The 19660-nt window shown below is 57.5% G+C and overlaps 1 protein-coding gene across 4 annotated transcripts in view; it reads left to right on the top strand.

Moving 5' to 3' along the window:
* CARM1 (coactivator associated arginine methyltransferase 1) overlaps positions 1-19660 on the top strand; it is a 44094-nt gene continuing 24434 nt past the window's right edge. For 3 of the 4 annotated variants that reach the window (XM_077859925.1, XM_077859924.1, XM_077859923.1), the window contains exon 1: positions 1-234. In XM_077859925.1, the coding sequence (XP_077716051.1) occupies positions 15-234 (220 nt within the window). In that variant the 5' untranslated portion in view covers positions 1-14. Of the gene's footprint in view, positions 235-897; positions 935-19660 lie in introns of those variants that run through there. The other variant, XM_077859926.1, reaches the window with a different exon arrangement.

The following is a 19660-nucleotide window of genomic DNA, read 5'->3' as shown; positions in this document are numbered from 1 at the left end:
GAGCCGGATCTAAGATGGCAGCGGCGGCGGCGGCGGCGGGGCCGGGCGCGGGCGGCGCAGGGGCGGCGGTCCCGGGCAGCGCGGGGCCCTGCGCGGCCGTGTCCGTGTTCCCCGGCGCCCGCCTCCTCACCATCGGCGACGCGAACGGCGAGATCCAGCGGCACGCGGAGCAGCAGGCGCTGCGCCTCGAGGTGCGCGCCGGCCCGGACGCGGCGGGCATCGCCCTCTACAGCCGTGAGTGCGGGGCCCCGGGGCCGGGCCGAGCGCGGGGGCTCCCACGAGGCCGGCCGGGCGGGGGGCGCGGGGCCCCGAGGGTGAGGGGCCCTGAGCCGTGGGGGCCCGCTGTGGGGTCCGCGGCGCCGGGCCGAGGGAGCCGGGAGCGGGGGCCCCCAAGTGAGGGCAGCGCAGGAACGATGTCAGGGGCAGAGAGGCAAGAGGGCGTGCGTGGCGGCCAGAGGTGAGGTGCCCCGAGTACGGTGGGAAGCGGGAAATGGGGGAGTGAGGGCCCTGAGATTGGGAGGGGGTGGGCAGGAAGTGGGGGGCCCCGCGGGGAAGGTGAATTCGTAGCCGGCGGGGGGTGTGGGGGCTGGGAGGGGAGGGGAGGGGGCCCGGGGTGTGGGAGAGGTGGGAGTCCCCGGGGGCGGGTGTGGCCGCCCGAGGGAAGGAGGGAGGGGTGTGGGCAGCCTGTGGCCACCTCTCGGGACTCCCGGGAGTGCCGAGGACAGTTGGAAAGTGGTGCCCGGCCCGGGGCGGCCTGGAGGACCCGCTTCCACCCCCCGGGAGCGTTCTTGGCGTTCTGGACCCCCGTGTGGGAAACTTCTAGACGTGGGGAGAGGGCCCAGGCACGGCAGGGTGGTGCGAGCCGCTGGATGTGCTCCTGGTGGAAACGTGGAAGGGTAGGGCTCCTTCTTGATGTCCGGCTCCGGAGTGAGAGGTAACAGCCCCCGCCCTCGCCACGGCCCTCCCAGTGTTTCTTTTTGGGGATGTGAGAGGCTTGGTTACATTTTCAGAGGCTAGTTTCAAAGCTGACATTTCGGTGGGGAAAAAAAAATCACAAATGTGTTTGCCAAGGCCCCTGAGTCTTTGTGGTTCATCCTTTTTTCTTTCTGTTACTCTTTCCTATCTGTTCTCTCTGATTCCTGATTTGCTTGTTCACATTTTGCTATACTGTTTCATTCAGCTTTGTCTCAGGGTTTCTTGCACTGATGCTCTGGGAGCCCCTGAGGAGGCCTTTCCTGGCCCTGGCCTGTGTGGATATTTTGCCACTTTGGGAAGGGGGTGGTGGGAAGGAAAGTGTGTAGAGCAGTTGGTTCGCACAGGGTTCTCCCTGCACCCCTATTGGAAAACCCAAACTTAAGGACTTGCGCCTACATCCCACGTGTCACACCTCCTTTTGCTGGGGCAGAGCTGGGTTTCCTGGGACCACATGAGGAGAGGGCGGAAGAGTGTCTCAGGTGGGCATTAGAGCTCAGGACAGGCACTTAAGCTCTATCTTAGGCTCAACAGGATCTCCCAGATGATAAGCATGGCCATTCATTCGGCAAACATTAATAAAGAATAAAGATGGGCAGCCTTTCTCCAACTGGGGTCCCAGGGGCCAATCCTCAAAGCAGTTCCAGGGACAGTCGGTTTTTCTTTTGTAAATAGCTTCTTTTGATTTCTGGACGGTTTCTGATTATAGAATTATTGGGGACATAGTACAGAGAGTTCTGTTATACTGCACACCTGGTGTGTCCTGTGCTTGACACCTTACTACAGGAGAGTGTTCACATTTTGTGTTTTTGTTGTGTGGGTAATCTTGTTGTTACTAGTTGTAAAGATAACATTCTCTTTTAGAGGTAATTCATAACTGAAGCATTTGTAAGGAGGAGAAAGTCCACGTTTCTCAGATTGAGATCCTCAGTCAGGGATGGCATAGTCTCAGGGGTCTGAAGGGATTTTTTGTTTCCCCCTTTTATGCTCAAGTAGCATTGATGTGGGGCTGAGAACGTGGGTTCTGGAGTCAGCTGATCCTGGTTTTGTTCGTTTGTCAGGGTTACCGTGACAAACGTGATGGCTTACAATACAAGGAATGTATTCTCTTAACAGTTTATAGCCTGAAGTCTGAAATGAAAGTGTTGGTAGGGTCACACTCCTTCCAGAAACACTGGAAGAGAATCTCTTCTTACCTCAAACAGCTTCCTCTGGGTCTAGGTGTTGCTTGGCTTTTGTCAACAGAACTCCAGTCTCTGCCTCTATCTTCACATGGCCATCCTGCTGTGTCTCTATGTCTTTTCCATAAGGATACCTGTCATTGGATTTAGGGTGAGCCCTAAATGATTTTATCTTTTTAAAAAAGTATTTTATTTATTTATTCATGGGAGACAGAGAGAGAGAGAGAGAGAGAGAGAGAGAGAGGCAGAGAAATAGGCAGAGGGAGAAGCAGGCTCCATGCAGGGAGCTGGATGCGGGACCCGATCCCAGGACTGCAGGATCACGCCCTGAGCCGAAGGCAGACGCCCAACTGATGAGCCACCAGGCATCTCATGATTTTATCTTTGAGAGTCTCTTTTTTTTTTTTTTTTTGAGAATCTTAATTACATGTACAAAGACCCTTTCTTCTCTATATGCCACTTTCACAGGTTTGGGGGAGGGGGGAGTGGCATTAGGGCTTGGACAAAATTTTTTTTTTCATTTTTATTTATTTATGATAATCACACAGAGAGAGAGAGAGAGAGAGGCAGAGACATAGGCAGAGGGAGAAGCAGGCTCCATGCACCGGGAGCCCGATGTGGGATTCGATTCCGGGTCTCCAGGATCGCGCCCTGGGCCAAAGGCAGGCGCTAAACCGCTGCGCCACCCAGGGATCCCTTGGACAAATTTTTTTCGGGTCTACTACGTGGAGTAGATCGGTGCCCTACTATCTATGAGTTTTCATGCCTCAGTTTGTTTATCAGTAGAATGGGGGTAATGGCAGGACTTTGTGGCATAGAGTGTGTTTGCTCAATAAACGAATCCTTTTTTTTTTTGGTGGTAGCACCTGCTCCCATTAGCAGGCTGGGGCTGGCAATGACCTCAGAGTTGGCTGAGTTACTGCTCAGGGTGAGGCAGCATTGGTTCTTGAGCAGGCATGGAGACCGGGGTGCACAGGGAGCGATTGCTCTGAAGTGTGCTGGGGGAGTGTAGACAGCCAGGGCAGAGGTGTGGGGCTGCATTCTGCTCCTGCATCTGAGAGCGCAGGCCTGGCCTGCTGGGTGGGGGTGCTAGCTAGCAGTGCCTTGGAAAAAGACAGAGATGGCCCAGCCACTGCAAGGATGTTCAGGGATGTGGCAGCTGGGTAGACCAGGGGCACTTGGGGCCTGCTAGGAGCTCTAGGCTTTTTCTTGGGAGGAACTTCCTTCCCCAGCCTCCACATTTTCCAGTCTGGACCCTCTGGGACCTGATGGCTTTGGCCAGATGAGAAGGCATCAGGAGCCCTGTTCTGCTCACCTGTCCCACATGAGGCAGGGTCCCATGAGCTGCGTGTAACTACAGACCCCCGGGAAGCAAATCTGTGTAGGTAGGGACAGGGACGTTGGCCAAGACACGAATCTCCACATGCCTCACGTGGGAGGTGAGCCAGAGGTATGCTTGGGTGCTGGTGAGGGTTCTGGACACAGAGTCTGGCTGGTGTGGGTCACTGGCTATGTGGCCTTGAATGAGCCGTTTCACCTCCCTGAGCCTGTTTGCTCACCTCTAGCAGCACCTCCCTGTGTGCAGCCTCAGTTTTCTCCTCGGCTATGGGAATGTTATCACTTGGGACCCAGAAATTTGGGTGAAGTGGACCATGGAAGTGTGGAGCAGGGGGTGTCTGGCAGTAAGCGGTCAGTGTTGCTGTAGATTTTATTGGTGGTGTGGTTACTGGCATGGAGTGAGGAAGAGCTGGCTTTTCTTGGAGGGAGCCCCTTAGGCCGCAGGGCTGTCCAGTTGCTCTCTTGCACCCCTAGCAGGTAGAAGGGGAACCCCGGGGCTGCAAATGGGGGTGGGGGTGGGGAGAGGAATGTGGGTGGCAGATACACAGCCCTGTTCCTTGACGTCTCCACTGTCTCACGTGAGAAGGATGACAGCTGCAGTAGGGCCCGCCCCAGTCCCCTTCCCATGAGTGATGACCCTCCCTACCCTCCTTGCCACCTGAAGTCCCCCTGGCCAGTGGCCATGGCATTGGCTGAATGGCAGCTACCAAAAGCAGGCTGTGTTCCCTGGGCAGAGGCGCAGACTTCCCGAGCCTTCAGGAAGCCCTGGCACGGCCGCTGGAGTTCTTGGACACCCGGGCGCCCGCCCTTTGGCAGAAGGCAGCTTCTCGGGAAGCCCGTTGTGGGGCGGCCGAGGCAGAGAGCAGAGCAGACTCTCAGTTCCTCAGGCCCCCAGGGTCCTTTCTGGAGATGACTGTGTCACTTGTCTTTCTTGGTCAGTGCGAGTCAGTTTGCCTGATTCTGTGGGCTCTCCCCGCCCCCTGGGCCAGGAAGAGGTATAGGGCAGGCCTGGTGAGGGGGGGCTAAATTTCGGTTTGTGGGGGGCTGGCCAGGGTGTGGAAACCCCAGAGAAAAAACCCTTTGTAAAATCAATGTGAAGAATGGCCTGCTGCCATAGACCCCGGAGCTCTCCAGACTTCCTCCCATCACAGTTTTGGGACCCCCACCCCCCCATCCCCAGGTGGCAGGGAGAGAGGGGACAGGGACAGAGGATTTTGTCACACACCCAGGCTTTAGGACCTTCGGTATCAAGCTGGGGTGACAACCCAGAAAGTTAGTAACAGTGGGAAGGCCCTCACGTTCCAGTGGTGCTACTGCCTGCTGTCATTTTATTGAGCACTTACTGGGTGCCGGCTCCGAGTGAACCTGTATTGATGTTTGACCTTGAGGGGGGCAGCCGGGGGAAGGGTAAGAGCAGAAATCAGAGCCTGTGGGCAAAGTGGCGTCTGAGCCAGAGCAGGCCTGTGGCTTCTGTGTAAACAACTGAAGGGAGCTTTGTACGTTTTTGAAGGGTCTATCCCAAAAAACCCCCAACAACTGAAGTCAGAACATTTAAGTGACACAAATTGTGTCTGGCAAAACCTGAAATGCTTCTTGCTGGCCCTGGACAGAAAAATCTTGTGGACTCCCTGGGGATAAACGAATGAAGCAGGCAGGAGGAGGGGGATACTGTGGGAACTTGGCCCCAGCCAGGGGCCAGGGTCGCCAGATCTGCCACAGCCCTTTTTTTTTTTTTTGCCACAGCTTTTAAGAGAAACCGAAAAGCCTTGCTTTGTGTATATCTGTTTGTTTTGACTGTGAAGTGTCCTGATCACTCAGGCCGGATAGGGTACCCTTTCTGGGCTCTGTGGGCCAGGTAGCCTGACAGGTGTAGCCCTTGCTGTGTGTTACCACTTAGAATAGTCCTGAGCGGTCAGGGACGCCACTCCCATTTTACTGGTGCAAAAACAGGTGAAAGGGCTTGACCAGGTGACATGGCTGGCCTGCAGGAGGGCTGGCTTTCAAGGTCACTGCTCTTGGACCTGCTCATTGTTTTAGTTCAGTGCAAAAAGGTGGTCAGGATTCAATTTATTCATGCAGAACAGAGATCCAGAGTGGCAGTGGCTTGAACAACAGGGCGTTTTCTTTATTGTGCTGTCACGCTCAAGTCTGGAGGGCGGCAGACCAGTGCTGGTGTGGAGGCTTTTTGCTTTTAGAAATTCCTTGGACCCGGGCCCTTCCAGCTAAGAATCCCCCTTCCCCATTTCTAGGGTGAGGTCCTATCATCATGCATCAACATGGCAGCTGGAGCCTTTGCCCACATAGAAACTGTTACCCCAGTTTCCAGGCAGCAGGATAAAGAAAGGGAGAAAGGTGCCAAGGGCACGGGCCGGCTGTCTGTCAAAGAAAGTTCCCAGGAGCTGGCTCTGGGCACTTCTGCTTTCATCCCACTGGCTAGAATGCAGTCCTGGGGCCACCACTAGCTGCAAGGGAGGCTGGGAAATGTAGTCTGTGGTCTGTCTGAGCGGTCAGCTGAGCTCAGCTCAGCTAATTTCGGGGCTTCTCTTTCCCTAGGAGAGAGGACAGACCCTGGGAGATGCTGTCACCTTGGTCACAGTAGATAGGATGTGGATGTAGCCAATGTTGGGAAGGGTATTCCTGGAGCGTTCAAGTGGGGCTGGGGGGCAGTAGCCTGGCATAGGGCCGAGGGGTCTCTTCTCAAGCTTGAAGGAGCCATGGGGAGGGCAGCAAGGTCAAGCCCAGGTGACGTTTTACAAACCACAGGGCCTTTTCCTGCGTGTGATCAGGAGCTGGCTGCCATCTTTCACGAGGGGGACTACATATAAAATGTTACTTCTGCAGACTGCTCTGACAACAGGTTACGTGTAGATGGGAGCAGGGAGAGAGAGGCCTGTGGAAGCTTCCAGACTAGAGAATGCAACAGGAATGTAACTGAATAGTTTCACCTTAGCCTGCCCTAGAAGTGTGTCACAGAACAAAAGGTGAACTCTGCCCCGGGCAGAGGCCATGACCCATCGCCAGGCCTTGTGAGTGACCTACCTGCCCTCGGGTTTGCTTCACTCTGTGGTGAGAGTAAAAGTAGACCCCCGGTATTTTTTAAATTGTGTGATTTCACGTCGAAATCAGACTTCGTACTTGTGAAAACTCAGAAGGGCTGGCAACCCTGGGCCTGTGCACCTTGAGGCTGAGCCGGCTAGCAGGGGCCCCTCTGGAAGGGCCGTGATGCCCCAATTTGCCCCAGAAGTCCCCCTCCTGCTTGTCGCCGCCCCAGCACAGAGGCTTTGTGCCAGTAGCCATTTGTCCTTGCACTTGCAGTGGTTGGTTTCTTAAAATAGAGAGGCATTTCTGTGAACCCAGGCTGCCCTTGGGTGTGGGACAATGTTCCCTACCCTTAGCTGGCACCCTCCTTCGGCCCTGGGCCCCTTCCTCCGGGCCCCAAGTGTGAGCCCTGTGGAGGTGAGGGCTGTTACCTGGAGCCCTAAGCTGACCTGGCTTCCAGCCCCAGATCCCGGCCACTGCCCATCGGCCAACCCCTTTGCCTCCCCTCTGCCCACCCAAAGCCCCTTACTGGCAGCCTGGAAATCCAGAAGTTCTGAAAGCCTCACTTGCTGCTCCTTTGACAGCAAAACCTAACCCGACCCAAACTCTTATGTTGGCAAAATCCCACCCGAGCTGCCACACAGGGCTCCTTCTAATCTCTGCGCATCCAATTTAGTATGACCATTCACCCCTTTTGAGGTTGTTGGGGCCCGTATCTGAGGTCACAGGTGCACAGTGGCCAGCGCTGTGAGTGGCACCTGGCAAACACGCACCGTGTCACATGTGGGGGTCTGGCCGAGGTGAGCGTGCAGGGCCTTTGGACAGAGGGAGGGTGGCGGGAACTGACGGATGATCCGTGGTGTGAGGCCTCTGACCAAGTTGGGTTTGGCAGAATGGGAAAAGTTGGGGAACCTTCCCTGGCAGGCGCTGTTCCTTTCCTGGGGAGCCCTCTCTGTCTGGGATCTGCTCCCCAGCTGCAGAGGTGCTGAATCTGCCAGGACAAACGGGAAGTTCCCATCCTGCAGAGGGCGGGCTGGAGGTTCCAGGCCTGGGACAGACCTGCTGCTCCCTGTGGAGAGTGAGGCTGCGGAGGGGCTTCAGGTGGCTCTGAGATGGTGTCTTGATCTCAAATCCTTGATGGTCCCTGGGAGGAGGAGGGGTGCTGTGTGTCCCATGATGCCCTGAAATTGCATGCAGTTTCGCATAAGGCTAGAGAGACAAGGGTCAGTGTTGTGACCTTGGACCAGCCTCCTTGAAAAAAAGGAGAAAAGGGGGTGACAGTGGCACCTCTCCGGAAGGAACACACTGAAAATTCTTCCTCATGCGTATATCTGATACACCGTGGCCGTGGCGTTGCTGTTGGTTCTCTGTGCGTTTTTCTGGGGAAAGGCTCCCAGCTTTTGGTCCCCCTCACAGGGATGTGTGACACGAGGAAGTGACGGTGCCTGGAGGATAGCAGTGAATTGAGGAGTGAGGTGGATGCCTCTCTGGCTGCTAAGGAGTGGGGGTGGTCAGTGGGAAGGATGGAGGCCCTGGGCCTGTCAGGCCAGGGTGCGGCTCTCATTGGGCAGGAAGAGAGGTCGGCAGCGGCTGTCAGAGCGAGTGAGAGCCACGGGGAGGTCACTGGGTTTCTGGTCCGGAGGGACGGCTCCTTTGGAAGGCTGGGTGGGGGGGCAGACAGACAGCAGGTGGTGGGAGGTGGGATGGTGGAGTGTCCAGGAGAGGGGAGGGAGGGAGAGGGCCCCCAGGACCTACCAATAGTTCTTTGAAGATGGAGAGACCTGACCTTCTCTATCCATCCAACCACAAACGTGTATTGGGCGGGGGACTTGCTGTCTTTTTATTGTGGTAGGGTACCTTGGCGTCTCTCTTTAAACAACTAGCAAAAACTGAGCACCTGCCATGTGCCAGTTACTGTTTTAAGAGCTGGGGATATGGTGACACCCCAACCCCAAGATAAGCACATGCTCCCACTTTTGCCGGTCTGGGGTGTTGTGTGACAGGCGCTAAGTCAGCAGTCACTTACACGCAGGTTGTACTTAGTGGTCAGTGCCCTCCCCAAGAAAGTGAACCACCTAGAGGCTTGAAAATGCTGTGGAGGGCGGAGGGGGTTGGGGCTGGGCAGAGTGGGCCTCTGCTGGGGTGGGGCAGCAGGGCTTATGGGAGAAGAGCAGATACAGTCAAAGGAGGGTGTGGTGGGGCCTAGGCCTGACGCCTTGCCTCTGCATGACCTCTCTGTGCCTGTTTCTTGGGCTGTAAAATGGGGATCTTGATGGCATCTACCTCAGAGGGTTGTTGTGAGTTAATAGAAGTGTTTAGGGGCACCTGGGTGCCTCAGTTGGTTAAGCTTCTGCCATTGGCTCAGGTCATGATCCCAGGGTCCTGGGATCAAGCCCTGTATCTGGCTCCCTGCTTAGCAGGAAGTCTGCATCTCCTCTGCCTCTGCCACCTGCTCACTCTTCGGCCCACGCACTCTCTCTCTCTCTCTCAAATAAATAAATACAATCCTTAAAAAAAAATAGAAGTAGTTAAAAATCATGCCTACTGTCCAGCAAGCCAGAGTGAGCCCATGGGCCTGGCCTGGCCAAGGGCAGCCAACTGCCCCATGTGGTTGGAGCAGGATGTGTAGGGGGGAAGGGAGGCCTCACAAGGGGGTCGGTGGTTTATTCCAAGAGTGTTGGCGGGTGGTGGGGGGGTGGAGTGACACCTGTGGTTGTGTCTGGGCTCAAGCCCAATTTTGTTCCCTGTCCTTTCCTAGCAGGGTGATCCTGGTGAATGACTCAGTACCCTGAATATCAGCTTCCTTGTTGGTGGGGAGGCACCACTGAGGGGCTTGGCTGGTGGCGGGTGGCCTAGGTGGTGGTGGACATCTGTGCCCGGACTGTAGGCATAGCTCTGCACAAGCCAGACACGATCTCCACCCCACGTACTCCCAGTCTTGGGGAATGGAGAGAAAGTAGACAAAGAACCCCATCTCCCCGCTGCAGGGGGATGTGGCTCAGGAGTCAGCCTGTAGAGAATGGCAAGCAGAGGAATAAGCTTGCGGGCGAGAGGCCTCTGGCCGGAGAGGGTTGAGTTGGAAAGGAGGGAACTCCTGGGCACAAGGGGGCAGTGGCTCCGGGGCTAGCTGGGCCCGCAGCGTCCCTGGGGCAGTCGTCCTGCTGTCCTGGGTCCCTGTCTCTGCATTCCCTGGCTGGTATGAATGTTCTCTCTTCCCCCTCCAGGACTGCAGCCACCCTCTCTGGAGGTCATGGTTGGTATAAGCGGTGGAGCCTTACCTTGATGTGACCTTGTGACTCTGGTTAAATGATTGCAGTTCAGCTTCCAATTCCTCCTGAAGATGGAGAGGGCAGTTTGTGGGTTGGTGTTAGCCCAGCACACAGCAGATGAGTAACACACAGCGTAAGAGGTCGTTGGTCTAAATCTGCTGTGGTGTCTGGCCGGGAAGGTATGTCCCAGGTGTAGGCAGCCAGTGCCCGGGGATTATAAAGCCCTGGGACAGTGAGGGCTGGGAGGAGCACGCGGTGGCCTTGAGATCCTGCCCCACCCGACCTGGTCCCTGATGACTCAGGAGGGCACCCCTGCCCCTTCGTGTACCAACCCTCCTGCTTTTCTCACTTCAGGGACCTGCTTGGGAGGCCTCAGGATTCAGGGTTGTAGGCACCGTGTAGGGTGGGGCCATTGGCACCTTCATACCCGCCCCTAGATGCCCTGAGACACCTGCTCCGACTTTTGGTTAAAGAATCTGGAGTTCCCGACTTTCCCTGCCCCCACTCCCTTTGTTTCCTGAAAACCAGTTCTATGAAGGAAATTGAGACCAGGCTTTCCCTGGGCCTGCAGGAGTTGGATCTGGAGACTCTGTGGCCTCATGTTATTCTTTTAATTACTTATTTTAATTGTTGTTTAATCAGCACCCACAGATGCCCAAGCCTTGGGTGTTCTGTTCGGTGCATTTGACAGTTGCATGCACACATAAAACTGCCCCCCCACCCAGGCCAGACCTAGAACTTGTCGTGTCCCCCCACCCCGCCAGCTCTGGGTTCTTTTTGTTCTGTCAGGTGGAGCCTTCTTGGAAACAAATCCAGACTGGTTTGGGGGAGGGGGCTCGGTCTCCTCCCTGCCCCCACTCCTTGCACAGAGAGAGGGAACCCCCTTTTATTCCCTCTTTTTGTGTGTGTCTTTCAAGCGATTCATCACCCACGGCTTTGGCAAGAGCAGGTCTGGGCTGTTTTTCTTTAAAATTGTTGGCGGATTTGCTTCCCCGCTAATTGCGTTCGTGTGGCTGGGGTTCGTTTTCGCTGGGTACGTTACACATGTACAAGCGGAATGGTTTCATGTGTGGAAACCTGGCTGACGACACGGGTGCAGGTGACATTCTGGGTGAGGACAGTGGAGGGGCCCCTGGCAGATCAGCGCTCTAATGAGAAAGGGGCACTCTCATGATCCCCTCCAGGGGGCATGTGAATAAATAATCACAGACAGATTGGGGGGCCTCTGCAGAACCGATAGGGACATTCCAGAAAATTGGCCACATTCTTCCTTGAGCTGGAGGGGAAGGCAAAGGCTGGCTGCAGTTTCCAGGCCTGCTGTGTGCCCTTTGGGGGCCCTCCACAGAACCTGGCTCCACTCTGAGCCCTCTGTGTAACCAGAGGTTGGATTCCCTGGTGTTGGATGGTCTCCCTGCCTCCCTGGGTGGGGGGACACCGACAGCGGGATGCCTGGCTCTGACTCACCCCTTATTCCCAGCCCCCATGCCCTGCTTATCAGCGCGTCCAGGGCCTTCCTGAGCACGAGCACGAGCATGTGCCAGGCAGGCACCGTGCCAGGCACTTTACGTTCATTGATTCGCCTAACCATCAGAACAGCCCCGAAGGGCCTGCTGGCCGCTGTGTACAGTTGGCACAAGGGTGCTGGGCAGAGGTGTGAGTGGGGGTGAAACCAGCCCATTCTGTGCTCCCCAAGCCATGCACACCCTGCAGGGAGCGCCGGCAGCCACAGCGCCTTCCCCTGGTTTATAAATGAGGAAACTGAGGCATTCGGTGGCAGGTTGCAGCTGGGCTAGCAACCCAGGTTTGGCTCTGGTGCCTCCACTGGGCCCCGCCTCTTTTCAGGTGCTGGTGAGGCGTCAGTGCCGTGAGGATTTAGCCCTGCATGTTGACGGTGCCCACCGGCCCCCTCTGGTCCTCATCCTGTGTCAGGGAAGTGGCCCTGAGGGCTCTTCTGGGGCCCGGAGCCAGTCTTTCCTCATTCTTGCCTCGTTACTGATTCCATTATGGGGTGAGGTGGCCTCTGTCCCCTCTCTCCTGGGCCTCATCTGGAGTCCAGTCTGCTGAGGCGGCCTGAGGGCGAGGGTGGCACACATGGCCCTCCCTGGTCTGATCCTACCCTGCGCAGCCTGCTGTGGGGCCGTAGGGGCTCCCTGAGCCCCAGGGGCCTGGCAGAGGGGCCGCTCCCAGTGGCGGAGCCCCAGGGTACCCTGTTTCACCTCTGCGCCAGGGGTGAGACCTCTTCAAGGTGGCTCCTGGCGACTCCGAGTCAGCTCGGCCCCTGGGCTGCAGATTCCTCTCTCTGTCATCCTAGCCAAGGCCCCAGCCCCATCCTCCTGCCTCTTCCCGTTTGGCCTTTCTGGAGCCACCCTGGTCTATGGGTTGAAGCCCCTCAGGTGGCCCCAGGGCAGAACCCCCAGGAACCACAGCCTGGCTGGCTGGGCTTCCCTCGCTGAGCACTGTGGTGACGGGGACCAGAATGTGCGCTGCTGTCCTCGCCGCCTCGAGGGTTGGGCTTCCCTGCAGCCCGGGTCCTCCCGCTGCCCTGCTCCATGCCTCGCTCCAGCCCTGCCTTCCAGGCCTCTCTGTGTGTCCCTTCTGCCAAGGGCCTCCCTGCCCACCCTCAGCTCCTGCTGTCAGTGTGGTGGAGGCCTTTGGTGACCCCTCCCAGCCCTCAGAAGCCAGCTCCAGCGCCTCCCTGTTGTGGTGGCTCAGGGGGATGGCGCCTGCTGCCCAGCAGCCAGGCCTGGTTCTGCTGGGGCCCAGAGCCCACGTCCTTTCCAGTGGATGCTGGCGTGGGCTTTGCCTCTTTCACAGGATGCTGGGTCCCAAGCTAAGCTGCCCTGGGCGTGTCATCTCTGTGCCTCGGTTTCCTCTCGAAAGAAAGGTGGTCGGGAGCACTAACTGAGGCCCCACGCGTCGTCAGGTGTTTGCCCAGTATCTGGTGCGTCAGGCTTCAAAGCCCCGACTGGAGGAGGGCCCGGAGGGGGAGGCCAGTGGCCCACCGTGGCTGGGGCTGCTGGTTTTGTTGCTTTGCCCGCACCCCCCCCCCTTACTCGTTCAGCCCCAGCTTTCAGGGGCCAGGGAACCCTGGCGCACATCTGCTGTCCCTTTTGTAGCTCACAAAGCCCGCAGCTGATTAGCATGGATGGGGGAGACATTTGCATGTAATAGCTCCCGCCCAGTCGGTGCCCCTGGTACTCTTTTCAGAAAAGCCAAGCCCTTTCTTTGTCTGCTCCTTCTTTTCTTGGGGTTGCCCTTCTGTACACCCCATAGTTAGACTCCGTCAGACCCAGTGCTGCAGGGTCCTTCTCCTGCCCGTGGCTGGCCTGGGGCTGAGAATGGTGCCTCAGTCTTGCTGGGGTGCCACTGTGACAAGCCGCCAGAGGTGGGATCCCAGCCGTAGCTGGGGAGGCCTGTAGACCAAGTGGTGCCAGGGGCCTAGGGGGTCGTACTCCCCCTCCCCCCCAGCCAGATGGACCCTTTTCCGTCTTCCCCACTGCCTCTGCACCTCCCCAGGGTCCTGTCACCCTCTTGCAGTGTAGTTTGGAAAGTTTACTCCTCAGAAGCAGGTATTCTTGGGGCCCCTCCCAAAATAGACCCACCTTTTGGATTTTGCAAGCTGCCCTGTAAATTACCCACCCTGCCACCGACTAGGAGCCTGTTTGTGCCCGCAGAGGTGGCTTACTGCTGAGTCCTTGTGTGTATTCTCAAAGGAACAAAGGATGGTACGGTCAACACTGTGCACCCCCATCCCTACTTGACTAAAGAAACCGCTGCTGATAGAACCGAGGGCCCCCATCTCATCTCCTCCTGGGGGGGGGGTGGCACCTGCAAGGAGGTGAGTCCCTTCCACTTGGTGCTCCTTCAGGAGGGGCCGTTGTGAGTTGCCCAAAGACCATCCTGGAACTTGCGAGGCCTAAACTGAAGACATTCCCAGGTGCTGTGTGAAGCTGGCCATGCTCTCTGCCTCGGCCAGATGGCTGCTCCCATGTCCCCGAGGAGCGCTCAGTCCAGCTGGTCTGCTGGCCGGGTGGGGGCTGGGGGGTGGAGGCCAGAATTCTCTCCTGGATGCTACTCTTTGCCTCCGGCCAGAATGCCTTGGGGACAGGGCAACCGAAGTGGGCGTTTCGTACCAGTAACACCTGTGTACCCATGGGTCTTGGGCTGGACACGAAGGGGGCGTTAGTCCCTACGATAGTAGTGAGCAGTGTGCTAACGTAGCTTTCCAGGCATGAAAGCTGAGGCCTAGGTGTGGGGGGAGCGTGAGGTTCTAGGTGGCAGAGCCCGAGCCCAGATTCCAACCTAGTCTGATGTGAGCTGGAGTTCTGGGGATGTGCCTCACTGTGTGGCCTCCTTGATGTGGGGAGGAGGGCTTCCCTGGGTGACAGCTGCCTGGACTGTGGGCCGTGGTGCCCCTGGCTTAGACCTGAGTCTCCAGGGGTTGCTGCCCCTCCCCCATCACGCTAAGAGGGGTGTGGGCGTCAGTCAGCTCCGGCAGAGAGCCATTGCTGAGAGGTCAATGCCATCCATCGTCTGACCTTAGAAGGACCCTGGGGTCACAGCCCTTTCCCACTGTCTTGCCCCTCCAGCAGGTTGAGGGAGGTATGTGGTCAGACCTGCTCACTTTGGGGATACCCCAGAGGACTGGATTGGGCGCCGGGTCTACCCTGCCATCACCATGGCCTTTTGTCTGGTTATCTTTTGTGTTCAGGGTAGACATCTGAACATGAAAAGTCCTTCTCTTCCCTCCTAGTCCTGGCCTGTCTGTCCCCCCCCCCCCCCGCCCCCATATCACCAGTCCTCTTCTGTGTGACCTTCCCACCTGGATTTTCAGGTGCACACAGGCCCAAGTGCATAAATCTCTCCCCAGGAGCCCGCTGTGCTGAAAGTTCTGCAGGGTTAAACAATAGGAGAAGAAGGGTGCCTGGCGCAGAGTCGTCTGCCTCCCTTCCAGAGGCAGCTACTGAAGTCATTTTATCAGTGTTTCTCTTGAGAAAAGCCCCCAGGCATGCAGTGCAGGCTTGCGCCCCCCCCCCCCCCTAATATTCTACCCTCGGCGCCTAGGTTTTACAGTTCTCTCTCTCTCACAGCCTCTGCCGGCTTGCTCCTGCTTGCACCTCATTCTCTGGTCACTGGGTGTTTGGGATTTCAGCTGCTTTAGACAGTCCCGGGTCTGGGTTTATCTTCACAGACACAGGCAAGTAGAATTATAGGATAAGCCCCCCACCCCGCCCCAAAGGGCTGGCAGTTGGGGTTCCTGGGGGTGGGGAGCCTCTGGCAGATGGCCCTGGAAAGATGCACAGACTGGAGCTGCCAGGGGGCCTGGCGCTCTGGGTGCCTGTGGGGAGGGCTGGGAGCCCCCCTTGGGCTGGACCGGGGCAGGGAGCCCCAGGTGACCTCCTGGTCCTCAGACACCCCGGTACTGGGCAGCGGTGTGGAGCATCTCCCAGGACAGAGCTGGAGGAGCGGGCTTAGGTTACTGGGCTGAGAGGGAGGCCGGGCCAGGATAGGCTTCCCGGGATTGGGTTCTCTCCTAGAGTGGGGCTGATCTGCCGAAGCGCAAAGTGGCCGCTTCCGGCTGCTGAGTACTTGGTACTCGAACCGCCACCCTTACTGTTTCATGGCATCTGCGTGGTGAGGAGGGACTTTATCCTCTTTTTATCCTCACTCCCCGGATGAGGCTCCTGAGGTTGGGGGTGAAGGCAGGCAGGGGGGCGCCGATCAAGCTTCCAGGTGGGTCGTGTCCTATCACCCCGAGGGCTGTGTCATCGTCACCACTTGATAGATGAGGGAATGAAGGCCCACAATCACACAGTCGGAGGGTAGCGAGTTTGGGCCTGAACCCTGGTCTTCCTTGATGCCCGTCATTTTAATCGCTGCCCATGTTGGTCTTCCCTGCTGGTTGAGCCAAGGGTGACCTCTTTCCTCTCCCAGCCACAGGGACGCCACACCACAGAGAGATAGGGGGGAGCTTCTGGTGTCCAGAGTTTGGAAACTCGGCTACTGCTCCCAGGTCCTGGGGGCCTCTGAGACCCAGGAGGCTCTTTCAGGAAGGCTAGCCCTGCACCACCTGGAGCCTGACTTGGCTGGGCCACCACGTCCCTCCCCTCCCCCTGGGGGTTCCTACTGGTCCCTCTCACCCTGCCTGCTCCACAATGGCCCATCGGCCTCCCCCTGGCTCCCATGAGTGCTGGAGCTCAGGGCCAGGGTCTTGTTCACCTCTGGGCCCCCTGGGCTGCACTCTGCATGGAGGGGGCTGCAGACAAGAGCTGCCCACTGAGCCGATGCCCTGAGCAGAGAGGGTTGCCGCTAGATGAGCCCACAAAAGCACCTTGACTTTTCCGTGCCTCATCCTCCTTTTCACCTGCCTTTCTTGACAGTGGCATATTTTTCTCTGGAAGGTGCACAGCCTGTGTTTTGTTTGGGGGCAGGAGGTGATTTAGTAAAAGACCTCACATTTGGACAAGTGATTCTACCCACTGCCACCCCCCCTATGCCCCAAGTCTGCCAAGATAAATAGCTTTAATTAGGCCTCATTTGGTGGCTGTGATAGTTTCCCTGCTTGAGAGGCAAGGACTTGGAATGTGGCCCTTTCTCCTCCTGAGCTGGTGGCTGCTTTCCTGTCTTGTCCTCCCCCACCTCTGTTCTCCATGAACACCTTCCCTCGTCTTAACATGAGGATGGAAGGTTCCATGGGTGAGGAGTGGGGTGGGATGTAACTCCAGGCATTTGTCCTTCCACTGGGTCCCTCTGACTAGGTCTGACCAGCTTGAAGGACCCAGTGACCTTCTGCATGTTCCATTACTGCTTGTTGCAGAGAGAAAAGGGAAGGAAGGCAGTGTGGGCAGGAAGATTATTATGTGGGTGCACGGGGCCCAGTGTCTTTGAGTGGTTAAGTGACCTTCCTGAGGTCACATGTGCTGTTGGGTCAGGGCCTGGGCACGTGGACCCCATTCCCTGGGGCCAGCATGCAGGTTAGCATCCCCCAAGTGCTCCCTTGGTTTGGGCGTTGTCCCAGCCACGTGCAGAGCCCTAGGTCTGTGCTTCACTGGGTCGTCAGATGCGGAGTGAGGGGGCATTAAGTCAGGACTTGCCATGTGATGGGGACCTGTTCAGGAAGTGCCTGAGGGCCTCAAGGAGGAGGTGGCAGGGACACAAGAGAAAAGAGGGGAAGTATGTCTTGCATCTCAGGAGCCACGGAGGCCAAAGATAAATCCTGCCCACAGTCTAGGGGTGGCGAAGGCCAGCCTGGCTCCACTGGGATCGTGGAGGAGGCTGCAGATGTTGACAGGAGCTTGTGAGCCCTGTGAGGAGTTTGTACTTGTTCCAGAAGGCTCTGGGAAACCATGGAGAGGTCTAAATAAGAGAAGGGCTACAGCAGATTGGCCACGTTAGACGCTGTGACTGGAAGGTGACGGAGTCCCACCATGTCTCCCCGGGACCATCTGGTTGGTGCCCCTGAGACAGGTCTCACTGAATCAGCCAACTCTTTGGAGCCCTCCTCCGAAGGCTGTGGGGTGGGCCCAGGGCCGATATGGTGAGCAGGGCATTCCCTTCAAGCCTGGGACCAGGGAGGCCCCTTTGCCTCAGGCTTCCCCAGATTCTGCTGCCCAGGGAGCCATCAAGGAGGAGGTGTCTGGGTCAGTTCTGTGATGAGTGGGTAGCAGGCAGCTTGTTCCCCACCGCCCCACAGCTCCAGGGAGCTGCTGGCTTCCCTTCTTCCATCATCTCCTGCCCAGCCTGCACCTGCTCCAGCCCTGTCCCCAAGACCCTCTCAGCACCCGGTCCCTCCAGGTGCTACCTATGGCTGTGGGAGTGGCTGGACCCCCGAGTCTCCTGAGACCCAGATTTGCCCCTCGGGCCCGGGAGTCTCACTCATCAACCTCCATGGCCATAGTCACACTGCTCTGGTCCCCTCATGCTCCCTGCCGGGCCTCTCTGAGGAGAAGTGTGCCTCCTGCCTCCTGGGTGTCTTGCGGACTCTCAGTACTGAGGCTGAACACTTCCGATCACTGAGTGTGTGGGTGGGGGCCTCCCCACACCAGCTACGTGACCTAGAGTCACCTCCATTCTGACACTGCCTGCCTGGAGGTAGTGTCCCATCCCCACTGTCAGCCCCGAGTCCCGGCGTGTCACCTGTACTTCTTGCTCCCTGGCTGTGGATCTGGCGTTCCCAGGGCCTCCTCCTCAGAGCAGCTCACAGAGCTCAGGTTGACAGTTTACATTCCTGGATCAGTGGTTAATGTAAAAGGATAGAACTCAGGAGCAGCTGGATGGCAGAGATGCGCAGGGCAGTGTGTGGGGAAGGGGCGCCCCTCTCGCCCCTCCCCTCTCTCAGCAGCATCTACAGGTGCTCACCAGCCGGGAAGCTCTCTGAGCTCCATCCTGTGGGTTGTATTTTTATGGAGATTTTATTTCACAAGAATGATTAAGTCCTTGGCCATTGAAGGCCTAGGAGGGGGACCGGAAGTTCCAGCCCTCTAATTACTTGGTCCCCCTGGCAACTAGCCTCCATCCTTTCACGGGAAGTCACCTCATTAACAGAAACCCAAGTGGTCAAGGGATTTTGAATGCATCACAGAAGACACTTTTATTGTTCCTCTCACCTAGGGCATTCCCAGAGTTTCAGGAGCTCTGTGCCGCCTCTCTGTAATAAATCACAGTATCACTACCTCCTTTTCCCCCTGCCTTCCCAGGTGCCTCTTTCCCTCTTGCTGGAGAACTCCTCCACTCTCTGTCCCAGCAGGGCCAGGCACCGTCTCTAGGATCCTGCAGTGCCCTGGGTCCCCTGGCAGCAATGCCAGGGACTCCGCGATCATCCTCATCCCTCTGCCCCCACCCCTGGCTGTCCTCACTCCCTCTGGGATAGGGAGGGTGTCTCCACATCTCAACATCCAGTGAGCCAACAAGGAAGCGGGTGGAAAGGGGGCTCAGCAGCCAACCTGTCTGCACCTGTAGCTCCAGACCTGCTGCTGGATTTGTAACCAAGTTTTATTGGTGCACAGCCGCACCCGCTCACTGACATCTGGGCTGTAGCAGAGTTGAGTCCTAGTAGCAGAGACTGTATGGCCTACAGAGCCAAAAGTATTTATTCCTGCTCCTTCACAGAGGAAGTTTGGCCCACACCTACCCTCGGAAGCACAGGGATGTTGTGCAGCACCTTGGTTAGGAGCACAGATCCTGGTGCCAGTCAGCTCGGCCGCTCGCTTGCTGTGGGACCTTGAGTGAGATACTTAACCTGCCTGAGCCCTGTTTCCTCATCTGAGTGGGATGGAGCTAGCCACAGAGGTGCTCTGAGGGCTCTGTGGAAAGCACAGAGCAGAGCGTGGCACCTGGAAAGCGTAGGGACAGAGTGACGTGTCAGCAAGGGATGGGTGGGTGGGCAGGTGCTGGGCCTGGCTTCCTGTGGGAACTCTGTATTTGTGACCTGGGTCCACAGGGGCCTGCCTTCCTGGGGAGCAAGATGCAGGAAGGCTCCTACCCCCGGCTTCCCGCAGGCACACCCTGAACGAGCTTGCCCCGTGTTTGTTCCTGGGTATTCTGGCCCCTTGTCCCCTGGCTTCAGAGCCTCAGCTGGACATGCTACCTTGTAGCGGGTGGGAGGCCAGCCCGCGGTGCCAGGCTGGGTCCAAGAGCAGGACAGACACATTTGGGGCATGATTAATACTCCCGAGTCTGGGTTCATTTCCTGCACGCTCCTCCATTCAGCCCCTGCCTTGGGAGAGCCTCTCCAGAGAAGACGGCCCAGTCACGGGGCCTGTTCCCAGCGCCGTCGCCTGATCATATTACTGCAGGGAAGAAACCCCAGCTCTGCTGACCTCGATCGGCAGGAACCCAGTGCAGCCTCCGGACGACAGCCCT

The sequence above is a fragment of the Canis aureus genome, chromosome 19, assembly GCF_053574225.1.
Source record: "Canis aureus isolate CA01 chromosome 19, VMU_Caureus_v.1.0, whole genome shotgun sequence".
Taxonomy (NCBI): Eukaryota; Metazoa; Chordata; class Mammalia; order Carnivora; family Canidae; genus Canis; species Canis aureus.
This window is presented reverse-complemented; position numbering and strand designations above follow the sequence as displayed.